This window comes from Macrotis lagotis, chromosome 1, assembly GCF_037893015.1.
Source record: "Macrotis lagotis isolate mMagLag1 chromosome 1, bilby.v1.9.chrom.fasta, whole genome shotgun sequence".
Lineage (NCBI taxonomy): Eukaryota > Metazoa > Chordata > Mammalia > Peramelemorphia > Peramelidae > Macrotis > Macrotis lagotis.
In genome coordinates, this window is record NC_133658.1 from 357,644,457 (window position 1) to 357,660,612 (window position 16,156).

Genomic DNA, 16,156 nt, shown 5'->3' on the forward strand with positions numbered 1-16,156 from the left:
CTCTGTTGATTTGTCCATACACAAATCCAGACTGCAGCCTGGGGCCTCATCACAGCTCCAGGGTAGAAGGGAGTGCTTCTGACCATCACAAACCAGCACACAGACCAGAAGAGCAGTCAGAGTCTTTCATAAGCCCTTGAAGGAATTAAGGTCCATGGGGAAGGATTCCCAAAACACTCAAAAGCTTGGGAAAACACGTTAAAACCAGGTCATAGACTGGTGAAACAAGTAAACAACAAAAGAAAAAGAATCTGACAGATAATGACTCTGGTCCCATGGAGGATCAAAAACACAGACTCAGAAGATGAAAAAACTCAAAGCTTCTGTATCCAAAGCCTCTAAGAAAAATATGAATTTGTCTCAGACTTATAGAAGAGCCCAAAAAAGATTTGGAAATTCAAGTAACAGATATAGAGGAAAAATTGGGAAGAGAAATGAGAGTAATGCAGAAAAATCATGAAAACCAAGCCAGCAACTTGGAGAGAGAGTTCTAAAAATATACTGAAGAAAACATCATGTTAAAAACCAGTTTAGGTCAAATGAAAAAAGCAGTCCAAATGGTCAATGAGAAAAAGAGTGCCTCAAAAAAGCAGAATTGACAGACAGAAAAGGAGATAATAAAGCTCTCTGAAGAAAATAACTCCTTCAAATGTAGAATGGAGATAAGAGAAGCTGATGACTTTTTGAGAAATCAAGAAACAAACAAAAAAAACTGAAAAATGAAAAACTAGAAGAAAATGTAAAATATCTCATTGGAAAAAACAAATGACCTAGAAAACAGATTCAGAAGAGAATTTAAATATTAGGCTAACTGAAAGTCATGAGGAGGAAAAGAACCTAGACTTCAGTTTCCAAGAAATAATCCAGCAAAATTGCCCTGATATCCTAGAAGTAGAAGGTAAAATAGAAATTGAGAGAATCCACTGATCACCTCCTGAAAGAGATCCCCTCAAAAAAACTCCCAGGAATATTGCCAAATTCCAGAACTCTCAAGTCAAAGAGAAAATATAACAAGCAGCCAGAAAACCAATTCAAATATTGTGGCAGTACAGTCAGGCTTTTGTAGCATCTACATTAAAGACTCTTAGGGCTTGGAATATGATATTCTAGAAGGCAAAAGAGCTTGGATTACAACCGAGAATCAATTACCCAGAAAAACTGAACATGCTCTTTTAGGGGAAAAGATGGACTTTCAACAAAACAAGGGACTTCCAAACTTTCCTGTTGAAACAACCAGAGCTGAACTGAAAGTTTGATCTACAAGTACAGGACTTGGGGGAACCATAGAGGAGGTGGATGAGGACTAATTATGAGCAACTTAATGATGTTGAACTGCTTGTACTCCTGCATAGGAAGATGAAGCCTATGAGCCTTCTCATTTATTCAAGTAGCAAGGAGCATATATAGACAAGGCACAGAAGAAAACCGAATATGAAAGTATAATATATTACAAAGATGGAGTCAATGTGTGAAAAAGGAATGCACTGGGAAAAGGGGAAAGGAGGGGGTAGAATAGACTGAGATATTTCACATAAAAGAGTCAAGAAAAAGTTTTTGCAACAGAGTTGGTGGGGGAAAGTGAGGGGGAATGAGTGAGTCTTCATTCTCAGCAGAAATGGCTCAGAGAGGGAAACAACATACACACTCAATAGGGTAGAGAACTCTATCTCACCCTAGAGGAAAAAGGAGGGAGAAAGAGGACAGGGGAAGAGAAGGGCGAGTTGCAGGTGGGAGACAGTAGTCAGATACAACATTTTTGGGGGGGGTTTTTTGGTAGGGCAGTGGGGTTGGGTGTCTTGTTCAGAGTCTCATAGCTAGGTGGTTGTTAGGTGACTGGGGGATTTGGTTTTGGGTCCTCCTGGCTCCAGAGGCCAGTGCTCTGTCCACTACACCACTTGGCTACCCCACAACACACTTTTGAGGAGGGACAAAGTGAAAGGAGAGAGAAAACAGAATAAATGGGACTGGGGAGGAATAAAATGGAAGGAAATACAGTCAGCAATAGCAACTGTGGGGAAAAATATATTGAAGCAACTTCTCTGATGGGCATGATAAAGAAAGCAATGCATCGCAAAGACAGAGCTGATGATATCTAAACCCAGACTCAAGTACATTTTTTCTTTTTCTCACTTGATTTTTCTTGGGTTTTCTCTATTTTGGGGGGGGGGCGGAATTATGTTTACAACAAGAATATTGTAGTAATATGAAAATTAAAAAAATTGTTTCAAATCTTTAGAGAAATGTAAATTAAAACAACTCTCAGATACCATCTCACACCTATCAGATTGGCCAATAAGATTAAAAAGGAAAATGATTGCTATTGGAAGGCATGTGGGAAAACTGGGACACCAATGCATTGCTGGTGGAGTTCTGAACTGATCCAGCTCTTCCTAAAGCTCAAATTGGAATTACACCTAAAGGGCAATAAAACTATGCAAATCCCATGACCCAGCAATATTACTACTAGATTGGTAACCCAAAGAGATCACAAAAAAAAGGGTAAAAAAAACCTCACATGTACAAAAATATTTATAGCAGCTTTCTGGAAATTGAGGGGAAGTCTGTCACTTGGGGAACAGCTAAACAAATTGTGGTATATGAATGTGATCAAACACTACTGTTCAATAAGAAATAATGAGGGATGGGGCTGTTAGGTGAACAGTGGATCTTGGCAAAAAAAAAAAAAAAAATCTGCCTCAGATGTTTACTAGCTGTGTAACCCTGAGCAATTCACTCAGCATCTTGGAGGTGAATGGGAAACAGAAAAGAACAAACATTTATTAAGTACTACTCTATGCCAGCCATTATGCCAACGCTATACAATTATCTTATTTGATCCTTAGAATTGCTATTATCCTCTTCATTTTTTAAAGCTGAAGAAATTAAGGCAGAGTGGAAGTGACCTCCCCAGGGTCATACAGCTAGGAAATATTTGAGACTAACTTCCTCAGTGTCTTCCCAACTCCAAGTCCAGTGGTTCTATCCAGTGCACTGCCTGCTACCTCAAATCTCCTAACTTATAAAAGGAAGGATTTTGAGTTTGAAGCCCTTTAAGATCTCTTCCAGTTCTAAATCTATAATCTTATGAGTGGCTGTATAAGACTAGGAATCCACTATGAGAAGAAAAGCAGTTGGAGTTGGAAACTGGTTCAGTCATTCTGTAAAGAAATTTGAATGTATACTCAAAAAAGTCATTAAAACATACATATATATATATATATATATATATACTACAAATAATCAATCCCGTGAAGTGAAGTGGTTGCATTTATATGAATCAGAACTGTATCTTTCAATTGGGATAGACTCAATTATCATATTTTACATAATCATAACTTCAAATAGTATGAATTCAAAAACTCATAATCCCTTTCCATCGATTCATTATTCACATTAATCAAGACCTAATTATTTAATACTAGTACAAACAGAACAAATTAAGATGGAAAAGGGATTAAGAGAACAAAGATGGAAAAAATCTATATAAACAAAAACATTTATGTGCCACTTTTCATTGCTAGAAATAAACTGGATACTCATCAATTGGGGAATGGCTAAACAAATGAGAAAAAGGATGGATTAGAAAAATCAGGGAAGATCCAAGAATTGATGTGAAGTGAATAGAACCAGAACAATTTATATAATAAAGAACAATTTATATAATACAAATTTGAAAGACTTAAAAATTATGATCAATGCAAAGATCAACCATGAATTCAGAAAGGTAAAGATGAAGAATGATACCTACTCTCTGACATAAAGACTTTTAAGAGATACATTTTCAGATATGGTCAATGTGTAAATTTATTTTGCTTGACTATGAATATATGTAAGAAGCAATTGTGGTGTTTTGTTTTTTATGTATATACATACATACATATACATATATATATACATACATGAAGCAATTGTGGTATTTTGTTTTTTAACAGGAAGGGAACATAGAAGAGGAGAGACAATAGTGATAATAGTTATGTAGGAAAAAAGAGTCATTGTATAATTTTTTTTTTAAATGAACAGAAGCTTCAGAAGAAAATGCAGATAAGCCAAATAACTTTGAAGCATACTGAAATCATTTTACAATTTACAAACTATATGTGATAAAGATGTGGGCTCTCCCTTTATTGTTTTTTTATATATGGAAATATTTAAGTTGCTGATATTTGCCAAAATCAGAATAAAAATATATACAAAAAGAAAAACTTTTAAAAGACCAAAAAATGATAGAAGACTAAGTGAATCTCTCTTTCCTTAGGAAGTCTTTCATGAAGGAGAGGGATTCATCTACAATTTTCGAGGCTGCCCAGTGATAACTTCAATTTTAATGCCCTTCTTTTAAGTACAAACCATGAAATGGAAATGAGTGCGAAAAGTTTTAGAATCTTGATGGAAAAACTAGGATTCACCAGAGGAGAAGAATTATGTAGATTGAAGATAGGCCACCGTGAGTAATTTATACTTTTTCTGAATTTGAACTCCTTGATTTCTTTTGAATCTTCTGCATATGGTACACTTTACTAGACATTTATTATCTTCAGTCCTATATAGGAGCAGGGAATCCTGTTTCTATACATCTGTAGAAACATAGACATGAGTTATATCTAAATCAAAGAAACCTAAGAATAAACCTGGGGCATGGGCAACAAACCAAAAAAGAATAAAGAGCCTTTTGTGGGAGAAGTCCCAAGTTTGAACCCAATCATTATGAGTTCAGAGATTTGGGGTCAAGGGTCCCAGGCTGAAAAAGAAGGTGATACTGCTTCTTGTATGATACCTCTAAACATGCTAAGTGTAATGATATTAAAAAAAAACTATCCATTATTTTAAAATGCAATTAATTTTTTAAACATTAAAAAATTACTGTTTTCAAAACATTTAGGATTAAGTTACTTAATAAAGTGCCATGACTGTTCCATTACAACTCTTAAATCCTAATGTTAGCAGTGACAATAAATTTAAGGGTTCCTTTGGTTCAGAGAAAATTGGTTATGAAGATTAATGTGACTTCTCTAGTCATCTCTTGATATTCACAGGGATTAGGAGCACAGAACTCCCACAAAGGTGAAAAACCAAGAATAACTCTAGGCTCCACCCCAAACCTTTATTTTTAATAATTCTGATCACATTTATCTGATATACAAACAAGTAAAACAATGTACTGCACCCCCCAAAAAAGGTTAAAGTTTCTACATGAGAGCAATTAATATCTCACTCACTATATGGTGCAGCTGCAGCAACTGCTTCACAGATTTCCTTCTACAAAAAGCATAAGATATAAAGATCACTGTGGAGGGAAAAAAAAAACCCAAAATCACCTGAGTCTGGATGATAGACATTTCCAAAGAGAGTGCACAGCCTGCATTTAGCTCTTTAGTACTCTAAAACTTTTAACAAAATTTAATTATTTATAATGAATTTATGTATGGATACTTATGTAGCAAATGATAAAAACCAATTAATAATATGCAGTATTTATGCATCTATGACAGTAACTTTTTTTTATTGATTTTCTTTACAAACACGAGTCTTCCGCATGAATTTTCTGCAGTACATTACAAATCTCCACAAATTCTCATTTAATTATTGATTAGTCAACCCAGGAATACTCAAAACTGTGAGTGAAATACACGAAAAGTGGAGGATCAGCTATAGTATGAATTTTCCCTGAAATTAATTTATATTTGCTATTTTCTTAAATAGTAGCAGAATTTTTTTTTTTCTTTTTTCTTTTCTGTAATGGAGAAAGAGAAGTCAACATATAGATGTCAAGATGAAAGTCTAGTTTTCTGAATGATTCAAAACCAACTGGTAGTTTTTGTTCCCTACCACTAAGAAATGCATTACTACCATAATTTCATTTTTTAAGAAATGATTAAAAACAATCAAACAATCTGTTAAAAATCTTATGCTGCTGGGGGCGGCTAGGTGGTGCAGTGGATGGAGCACCGGCCCTGGAGTCAGGAGTACCTGAGTTCAAATCTGACCTCAGCCATTTAATAATTACCTAGCTGTGTGGCCTTGGGCAAGCCACTTAACCCCATTGCCTTGCAAATAATAATAATAATAATAATAATAAAAATCTTATGCTGCTAACTTTCCAAGGAGGAAATTACTTTCCAAGGAGTTGCTACTCCATGACCAGTGAATTCAGTATTTTACACCCAAGACCAAATATGCTGGGGAATTATTCAGGATCCAAGATGGATTCTTTTCATCCTGCTTTTATATCTCTTTACCCAAAATAGAGACCCAAGAGACAAGTCAAACAAGAAAAGGAAGTATAAAGTCTTATTCTGCATAGGCTTCCTTTTTTGGTACTCATCCCTACTGGATTCAATCTCAATAGAGACAACCTACTTGCCTACTTTCAATCTGTCTTCAAACTGAAAGTCAATGAGCTGTAAATCTAACTGGACATAATTAGAAACAAGTTTGACTGATTCCCCAGCCTATTACACTCAATTTCAAATATTATATAAGGTAGGATTTTATAATGCAAAATAAAATTTTAGTAATAAAAATGTTATACTTACTTAAGTTGTCTAGTATAGACCTGGGGTTTTTTTGTAAGGCAATGGATTTAAGTGATTTGCCCAAGGTCACACAGCTAGGTAATTATTAAGTGTCTGAGACCACATTTGAACCCAGGTCCTCCTGACTCAGGGAGGTGCTCTCCTCTGTGCCACCTAGCTGCTCCCATTTTTAAATTTCATAATCTGCAAAATATTTAACAATTTTATTATACAAGTCACACTTTTGGTAAAAGATCTTAAAAATTAATGCACAACCCACATATACTCATCTAATGAGTTCATTACAATGTATATCAATGATATAGAGTAGTTGTATCTATATTGCTTTTGGACTTCTCTGCGTATGTCTATTATGCCTTCTCTTTCCAGAAAATCCATCAGTGGGAAATTTCATTATCCTACAAAAATGAATTTGCTTGTAACTTATATCCCAAGAATATTCTCTGCCCTCTCTGATTCTCACAAAAAGAAAGGACCAGGGGCAGCTAGGTGGCGTAGTGGATAAAGCACCGGCCTTGGAGTCAGGAGTACCTGGGTTCAAATCCGGTCTCAGACACTTAAAAATTACCTAGGTGTGTGGCCTTGGGTCTTGGGCAAGCCACTTAAGCCACTTAACCCCATTTGCCTTGCAAAAAACTAAAAAAAAAAAAAAGGACCATGGACTTGGACTCCATTCCATATCCTCTATTTTTAAAATTCTGAGTTAAAAATTCTCTCCCTCCTACTTATTCCTCCTCCATCCATTGAGGTGATCAATATGATACTCATTTATACATAAGTCATGCAAAATATATTTTAATATTATGTGGCCAAAACAGGCAACAAAAATAAAAGTAGAAAATATGCTTCAATTTGCACTCAGAATTCATTAATTTCAGTAATTTTTCATAAGTCCCTTAAACTGTCATAGTAATTGTACTGATCAAAGTTGCTAAGTCTTTCCTGGTTAAGCGGTTACTATGTACAGATTCTCCTGGTTCTGTTCACTTCACTTTCAAATTAGGTCTTTGAAGCTTTTGCTGAAAGTCTTTATCATTTCTTATAGTACAATAGCACTCTATCTCAATTAAATACTACAACTTGTTCAACTATCACCCAACTGATGGGCATCCCCCACAAATTTCCAAATCTTTGCAATCGCAAAAAGAGTTAGTTATCCCTTGACGTTCATGTTGCACATTTTCTGGTTTTGGCTATTCTAATGATTAAATGAGAAATTTTTAAGATTTGTGGTACACTGAAAAAAATGCTAAAAAACAAATTTCTACATCATAAATATTGTATATTATTCATCTATTTTACCATTCACTACCAGAACTATACATACATAAATTTATTATAAGCAATAAGTTTAGGGGTGGCTAGGTGGATAGAACACCAGCCCTGGAGTCAGGAATACCTGAGCTCAAGTCTGGGCTCAGACATTTAATAATTACCTAGCTGTGTGGCCTTGGGCAAGCTACTTAACCCCATTGCCTTGCAAAAAAAAAACCCTTAAAAAAAAGAAGAAATTGCAGTGCATTAAAAAAACTACAGGCTAAGCACTTTCTTTGGGAATGCCTCCTATTTTTTTTCTATCATCTAGATTTAGTCAGCTGATTTTTCTCCCACAGTGATCATTGTATTTTGTGCTTTCTGTAGGAGAAGGAAATCTATGAAGCAGTTATTAAGGCAACTATATTAGTGATTGTGAAGACTCCAATCTCTCTCACAAAGAAAATGAAACTTTCTTATGGGCGAAAGGTGTTGTTGTACTTGTTTTGTGTATGTAATAAATATGACTAGAATTATTAAAAAATAAGGTTTGGGGTAGGGTCTTGAGTTATTCATGGTTTTTCACAGTCATGGGGGTCCAAAAGCAATATAGATACCAATATAGATACCAATATAGATACACCCCAACATTCCTTTGAGAAATGACTACATCTTAAATATTTTTATATATAATGGTCTTTGTCCTGTTTCTTTGATCTCTTAGGGATTCAGATTTAGCACTGGGTCAAAGGGGATACACAATTTTATGTCCTTTTGGGCATAGTTCCAAATTGTTCTGCAAAATGGCTGGACTGGTTTACAATTTCACCTACAATGTACCCATTTTTTCAAATCATCTCCAGCATTTTTTCATTTTATTTTCTGTCACATTAGATAAATCTGATAGGTGTAAGATGGTACTATCAGTTATTTTAATTTGCATTTCTCTCATAGTGATTTGGAGTATTTGGCTATTGATAGTTCTAATTTCTGATTCAGGAAAACTCCTATATCCTATGACCAATTATCAGCTAGGGAATGGCTCTTATTTTTATAAATTTGGCTCAGTTCTCTATATATTTGAGAAATGAAGTAGGATTTCTATTTAAAGAAGGGGCTCAGCACAGTTTTTCTTCCCATTTCTCACCAGCTACACTAATTCCATATATCTATGGAACTCTCCATCAAGCCTTCTCCCCTTTCCCAACCCACCCATTTTTTATGCTTTCCTTTTCCTCATTTGATTGTAAGCCCCTATATTTGTATGCCATAATACCTGACATACAGCAGGCACTTAATAAATATTTCTTGAGTGATTTTTTGAGTGCAAGTGGCATATTAACAGAAATTTATTCCTGTATCCACCATATCTTAAATAAATGAAGGTCTTCTGTTTCCAGGGCAGCTAGGTGGTATAGTGGATCAAGTCTAAAGTCTGGAGACAAAAGATTCCTCTTCCTAAGTTCAAATCTAGCCTCAGACACTTACTAGTAGTGTGACCCTGGGCAAGTCACTCAACACTGTTTGCTTCAGTTTCTTCATCTGTAAAGTAAGCTGGAGAAGGAAATGGCAAAAAACTTCAAATGAAATCATAAAAAGTTGGACATAACTGAAATTTCTGTTAAATTTCAGGAAATCAGAAAAAAAGACCCATTTCTTCCCTTCCCAAGGAGACTCTAGTTTTAAATTTTATTCTTGGACACAAAGATACTTTGTCATCTTATCTCTTCCTAATAACTCACACCCCTCAAACCTCTCATCTAGGCACTCTATTTATCTACCATAAAAATAACTGAATTCATATGTCTTTTAACCTTTTCCAACTGAAGAAACAGATAAATCAACAAACTATATCCTACACAATTCTTACTAGTTTAAATTACTTACATCCTATCTAAATTTGGATAATATGTTCTCCTTCATAAGAGCAAAGCTCTAACCCCCTTACTGCCCAATGCTCATCTGTTATTCTGAGTTAACCCAGCAAATACTTATTAAGAACCATGTACACTGGGGGGTGATGATCAACCTTGCTGGACATGCTCATTTCATCAGTGCAACAATCAGGGACAATTTTGGGCTGTCTGCAATGGAGAGTATGTGGAGTTTGAACAAAGTCCAAGGAAGGACTATTTCCTTTAATTTAGGAAAAAAAAAAAACCTGGTATCTTATTGTCTGATCTTGTTATCTCTTATACTTTATGTTTCTTCCTTAAGGATATGATTTCTCTCTCATCACACTCAATTTGGATCAATGTACAACATAGAAACAACATAAAGACTGACAAATTGCCTTCTGTGGGGGGGGGAAGTAAGATTAAGGGAAAAATTGTAAAACTCAAAATAAATAAAATCTTTAATAAAAAAGAACCATGTGCACAAAACTGTCAGATGCTGAGGAGGATATTATGATAAAAATAAGTCGCCATCCTGTCTTCATGGATTAGACTTTATAATCCAGTAGAGGAATAATGAATAACCAATCAAGTAATTAAAGGACAAAACAGAACATGACAACTGTCTAAAAGAAACAAAATGCTATTTGAGAAAGGAAGAATAATTTTTGAGAGCTGAGAAAAAGGAAAAGGAGGAAGAGGGAAGATTTTATGAAGGAAGTGATACTAGAAGTTAGGTCAAGTGTCTGAGTAGGATTTCAAAAATGGAAATGAAGAAAGGGATAAGGATTGTCAAGGGCAATGGGACAAAGCTAGTAAAACAAAAGGATTGGTAATGGAAGCAGCAAGTAATCATTTTTTAGCTCGCACTTAAATGTACACTGTAAGGCAAAATAATATAAAGCTGAAATGATACAGTGGTACTAGATTATTCATAGCTCAATTCATAGGCTCCATAGGGACTTTATTAGGAGGGGTAATAGAAATTCATTGAAGGACTTTCACAACGAGTGAACAAGAGCTGTATATTTCAGCAATGTGAAAGAGACCAGAAAAATGGATTAGAAGGTTATTATGACATTCTGAGGTGAGGGTGGTGATGGTAGAAATAGGAAGGGATGGATGCAAAGAATACAACACAGGGAGAACTGACAAGACTGGGCAATCAACTAGGAGTAAAAGGTAAGGAGGAGAAAAAATGAAATAACCTGAGGTTCAGAGTAGAGTAACTGAATAAATGGCACTACTTCTAATCGAAATAGATAAGTTAGAAAAAAAAAGCAAATTTTTAAGGAAAGTTCCACAAGACAAGGCCCCAAGGATAGAAACATTAAATTTATAATTAATAACAAGGCAAAAATTATATACACATATTTATATACATACATATAAAATAGTATCTGCAATTTTATCCAAGTTTGATAAAAGGAAATTTCCAATAGAAATTTTTTAAAGGATATAGGAATCATCAAATTTTAAGGCATAGAGAAATAGCTACTAATATGGTTTTAGTTTATAAGATTTTAGCCATCATTTTTATATGACCAATTAAAATATTCAAATATCATTTTATAGATTTACTAATAACTAAAAAATTAATATGACACTTTAAAGTTTATATAGCATTTTACATAATTTTACATATTTATTATTACATATCATTATTACATATATTATATTTGATTCCCACATTACTGAGACAAGTAGGCACTATAGGTACAAATCCCATTTTACAGATAAGTAAAGAGGAGCTCAGAGATAAAATGATCTGTCCAGATTCATGGGTTTTAATTGCCAGAGGGAGAAAATCAAAGTTAGTCATTTCCTTATACTTCACTGCCCTCTGATCCCTCAAGAGAAATAACTCCAAATTAAAATAATTTTTAAAAAATCTTTATTTCTTCAACAGCTTCAAGAACCTTCAAAAGAGTTTTTGTTTGACCACGATTAACCTATAAAAAGAGAAGAGGGAATTTGACTTTTTCAGGGATTCCCTTTCATTCAGTAGCTTGGGGTAAGGAGAAAATGAGAAGGAACAGGAGTTTGCTAACTATTGCCTTCCCTAGCCTCTAACACTAGTAGGAGTTCCCCATTCACCTGCAAGTAAAAGCCTAGAAATTAACTAGTAACATCAACAGTTTAAGGATTATTTCTGAAGGCAATGAGAAATTACTGAAAATCTTCAAGTATTTCTAATGAATCATTCTTAGTGACTTTTGAGAACTTTATTTGAAGTATTTACTGATGTTTATATAAAGTTGAGTAACAAATTATTTATGTATTACTATATGGAGAAGTATACTAATAAAATTATGAATGATAAACATTCCTGTTGACAAAAAGCTTCTCGAAACTATTTCCAAAGCTAAATAAAATCTTCTCAATTACCTATACAAAAATATCTACTTTTATCTAATTTACTAAACCCTATTTACTAAACTGTCACCTTAGTACAGCATTCATTAAACTTCCTAATTCTTAAGAATTAATCATGCAGGGGCAGCTAGGTGGAGCAGTGGATAGAGCACGGGCCCTGGAGTCAAAAGGACCCAAGTTCAACTTTGGCCTCAGACACTTACCTAGCTGTGTGACATTAGGCAAGTCACTTAACTCACTGCCTTGCAAAAAAAAAAAAAATCAATCATGCTTCAGGATTAGGGCCCTAAAAAAATCAACCTAGAGCTAGTCTGCCCAATTTAGCCAATTCAACAAAGAAATGTCTAAGTGCACAGAAAGGTCATTTTACCAAAGGAAAATGGTGGATCTTGGTGCTAGAAGAGACCTTAAAGATAATCAGCTGGTCCTAATCTTTTCTACAACATGAACCACATCTTTTGGAAGCAGATTACATAACAATAGATATTGAAAAAGCATGAAGAAGTGAAGAAATCTTCAGATCTCAACAATTCGTCCAGAACAAAATCTCTTTAGTATTCTTCATTTCATTCTTAAAAAATTATCTGTTAAGCATCTCTTTGATGCAAAGAAATGATAGGAACTGGGGGTGGGGGGATAGAGAACTTTAAAGTTCATAAAGTACATACATTCTCACAACAATCCTAGGAGACAGGTGCTACTAATATCCCCATGTGACAGATAAAATGTAACTGAAAATCACAAAAGTTAAGTGCCTTGCCTAGGATATCATGTGAGAAGTGTCTTGAGGAAGGATTCAAGTCCAGACCTTCCTGAATCCAAGACAATCAGTCTAACATAAAAAGCTGTCTCTCTATAACAAGTGTCAAACTCAGGGCAGTCTTAAGTGCCCCAGAACCAAATTAAAATGTAATTGGGAGGGGGCGGCTAGGTAGTGCAGTGGATAGAGCACCAGCCCTGGAGTCAGGAGTACCTGAATTCAAATCCGGCCTCACTTAATGATTACCGAGCTGTGTGGCCTTGGGCAAGCTACTTAACCCCATTGCCTTCCAACCCCCCCCCAAAAAAAACAGACTGAAGAACATTTTTTATTATTTTTGGGGGGTTGCAGGGCAAATGGGGCTGGGTGGCCTGCCTGGGGCCACATAGCTGGGTGATTGTTGGGTATCTGAGGCCGGATTTGGACCCGGATGCTCCTGGTTCAAGGGCCAGTGCTCTGTCTGCCACCTGGTCGCCCCTACTATTATTATTAGTATTTTATTTTATGTCTTTTTTTTTTTTTTTTTTAGTTTTTGCAGGGCAATGGGGTTGGGGTGGTTTGCATGGGGTCACACAGCTGGGTGATCGTTGGGTGTATGGAGCTGGATTTGGGCATGGGAGCTGCTGGCTCTAGGGCCAGTGCTCCATCCACTATGCCACCTGGTCATACCAAATAATTATTACTATTATTTTTTATTTTTTTTAGTTTTAATTTTAATTTTTTTCTCTCCCCTTTACTTTATTGCACATGTGGGTCTATATTTTTTTGGGGGGGGTATTATGTTTATTCTTAAAGAATACTTTATTAATGTATAAAAAACATTATTTGTACAAAATAAGAATAAATACATTTAAAAAAACCTAAAAAAAGTAATTGGGGACAGATAAATAGTAAAAGGATATGATCAAATAGTTCTCAAAAGAAGAATTGCAAAGTATTTGATGATGTTTGTCCTTCATTGTCATCAGGGAGGTGCTACCATGACAAGTTCATGAACTGAATTTGAGTGAGGGAGTACTGGGCTAAATCACTAGCCTCACTTACTCCAGATATGAATGAGGACAACTGGAGATGGTCCTGGATGTGAGGCAATCAGGGTTAAGTGACTTGCCCAATGTCACACAGTTAGTAAGTGGCAAGTGTCTGAGGCTATATTGGAACTCTCATCCTCCTGACTCCAAGGCAGGTGCTCTATCATTCTGTGTCATCCAGCTGCCCCTTGCAAAGTATTTATAACCACATGAAAGAATGTTCTAAAATCACTAATAAGATAAAAGGGGCAGCTAGGTGGCGCAGTGGATACAGTACCAGTCCTGGAGTCAGGAGTACCTGAGCTCAAATCTGGCCTCAGACACTTAATAATTACCTAGCTGTGTGGCCTTAGGCAAGTCACTTAACCAGACTGCCTTGCAAAAAAAAAAAGTAAAAAAAAATGAGAAAAGCACATCAAAACTACTCAAGTTTCACCTCACACCTAAGATTAGCAAAAATGACAAAAAAAAAGCAAAAGTCGATGTTGAAAGAGTTATATGCTAAAAAGTGTATTAATATGTTGTTTGTAGAATATGGTACAATCATTTTGCAAAGCAATTTGCAATTATTTAAAAAGTACCTGAAATATCTCTGTATTTTTTTGACCCAGAGATTCTATTGCTAGGCTCATATATATATATATATATATATATATATATATTTAAAACACGCATATATAACACGCACACACACACACACACACACAGTGGTCAATAAGAATTATGTGTGTGTGTGTGTATATCTATATCTATCTATCTATACCAAAATATTTATAGCAACACTTTTGGGGACAATTAAAAAATTGAAAACAAGATAAATGTTTATCAGAATGTCTAAACAAATTGTGGTACATGAATGTAATGATGTATTACTGTGCTGTAAGAATGATGTATATGATAAATACAGAGAAGCATGGAAAGATCTAAATGAACTGATACAGAATTAAACAAACAGAATCAAGAAAATACTATGCACAATAATTAAAACATTGTAAATGGAAAGAATGAGACACCAAAAAAAATCAAAAATGAATATAACAAAATTATAAAGATTAAGCAGGACTAAAATGAAGAGATATGAGAATACATCCTTAACCAATTTCTTCATAGAGGTGGGAAATCCACAGGTAAATGAGGAGGTACTGAGACAAAACATTATTTTCAGACCTTTTCAATGTATATAATGGGATGGCCCTCTAGGAAGAAGAAGAATACTTGGGAAACACAAGACTAATAAAAAATTATGAAAAAAACCAAAAATGTAATTGGAAAATATTTATCAAAATAATAAAAAATACAAAATAGATAATGTTAATTTGCAGTTTTCTAAGTCAATATGCAGTCGTCAACCTGTAACATTTAGGGAGTTTCTAATTGATCCTAGTACTCTAGAAGACCCAGACCCTATTTTCAAGAAATTTACAATAAAACAGAAAACAAGGAAGAGTGCAGCAATTGCTAAGTAGAGATCCAAGCAAAGTGCTAGGAGAAGAAGATGTGAACTAAAATGGTTCAATGGGAGTAGCAAGAAGGAAAAACCTGAATCATTGCAGAATGTACACCTACAGAAAAGGTCACACTGCAAAATAATTACAGAACAAGATCTTATTTTAAATTTATTTTTTGCATGTATTATGTAAGAAACAAGAAAATTAAACTTTCAACAAGAAATAAGCCAACCTACAAATATTTACCAAATAGCTATCACATACAAGGCCCTCTGTTAGGTATTATTAGAAATATAGAGAACATGAGTCATCCTTGCCCAGAGGAGCTTACAATCTAGTTGAGAAAGCTAAAATATATACACAAATTACTTTCAGCCTTTTCATAATTTTATCATAATTTATACCAGAAAACATTTAATAATGAGGAAAATAATTCCTCTCAATGTTATTTTTCAACTTAGAGAGAAAAAAAGTAAATGACTATCTTTTCAAAGACTTACCAATGATCTGAAGTTGTGATTTCATGGTCAATCCCCCCACAGACCCTGACCGTGAACTACTGCCAGACATGCCACCAACTGGGCTATGGACCTAGATGTGGCAAAGGAGACATTTTAAACATCATCATACACAATCTCATTTTAATAAATAGCATCATACCAGCACCAACAAGGCTATTCTCCATGACCTAGCAGATGGCCCAGAGTATCTATTCCACACTGACCTAGTTATAATTAATTATATTAAGTGATCAAACCTATAGAAAAGATCCTTTTACAAGTCCTCATCATCAAAGATGTTTTGGCATGGTATAACTGTATAGGCCTATCAGGTTTGTCCTTTATATATGATTCATTCA

At 34.8% G+C, this 16,156-nt stretch overlaps 1 protein-coding gene across 7 annotated transcripts in view; it reads right to left on the reverse strand.

The window, feature by feature from the left end:
* Positions 1 to 16,156, reverse strand: part of ITCH (itchy E3 ubiquitin protein ligase) — a 172,757-nt gene that overhangs the window by 114,897 nt on the left and 41,704 nt on the right. For 3 of the 7 annotated variants that reach the window (XM_074212123.1, XM_074212124.1, XM_074212122.1), the window contains one exon: positions 15,798 to 15,888. The exons of 2 other annotated variants lie outside the window; for them this stretch is intronic. In XM_074212123.1, the coding sequence (XP_074068224.1) occupies positions 15,798 to 15,867 (70 nt within the window). In that variant the 5' untranslated portion in view covers positions 15,868 to 15,888. Of the gene's footprint in view, positions 1 to 9,275; positions 9,342 to 15,797; positions 15,889 to 16,156 lie in introns of those variants that run through there. 2 more of the 7 variants (XM_074212127.1, XM_074212125.1) reach the window with 2 other exon arrangements.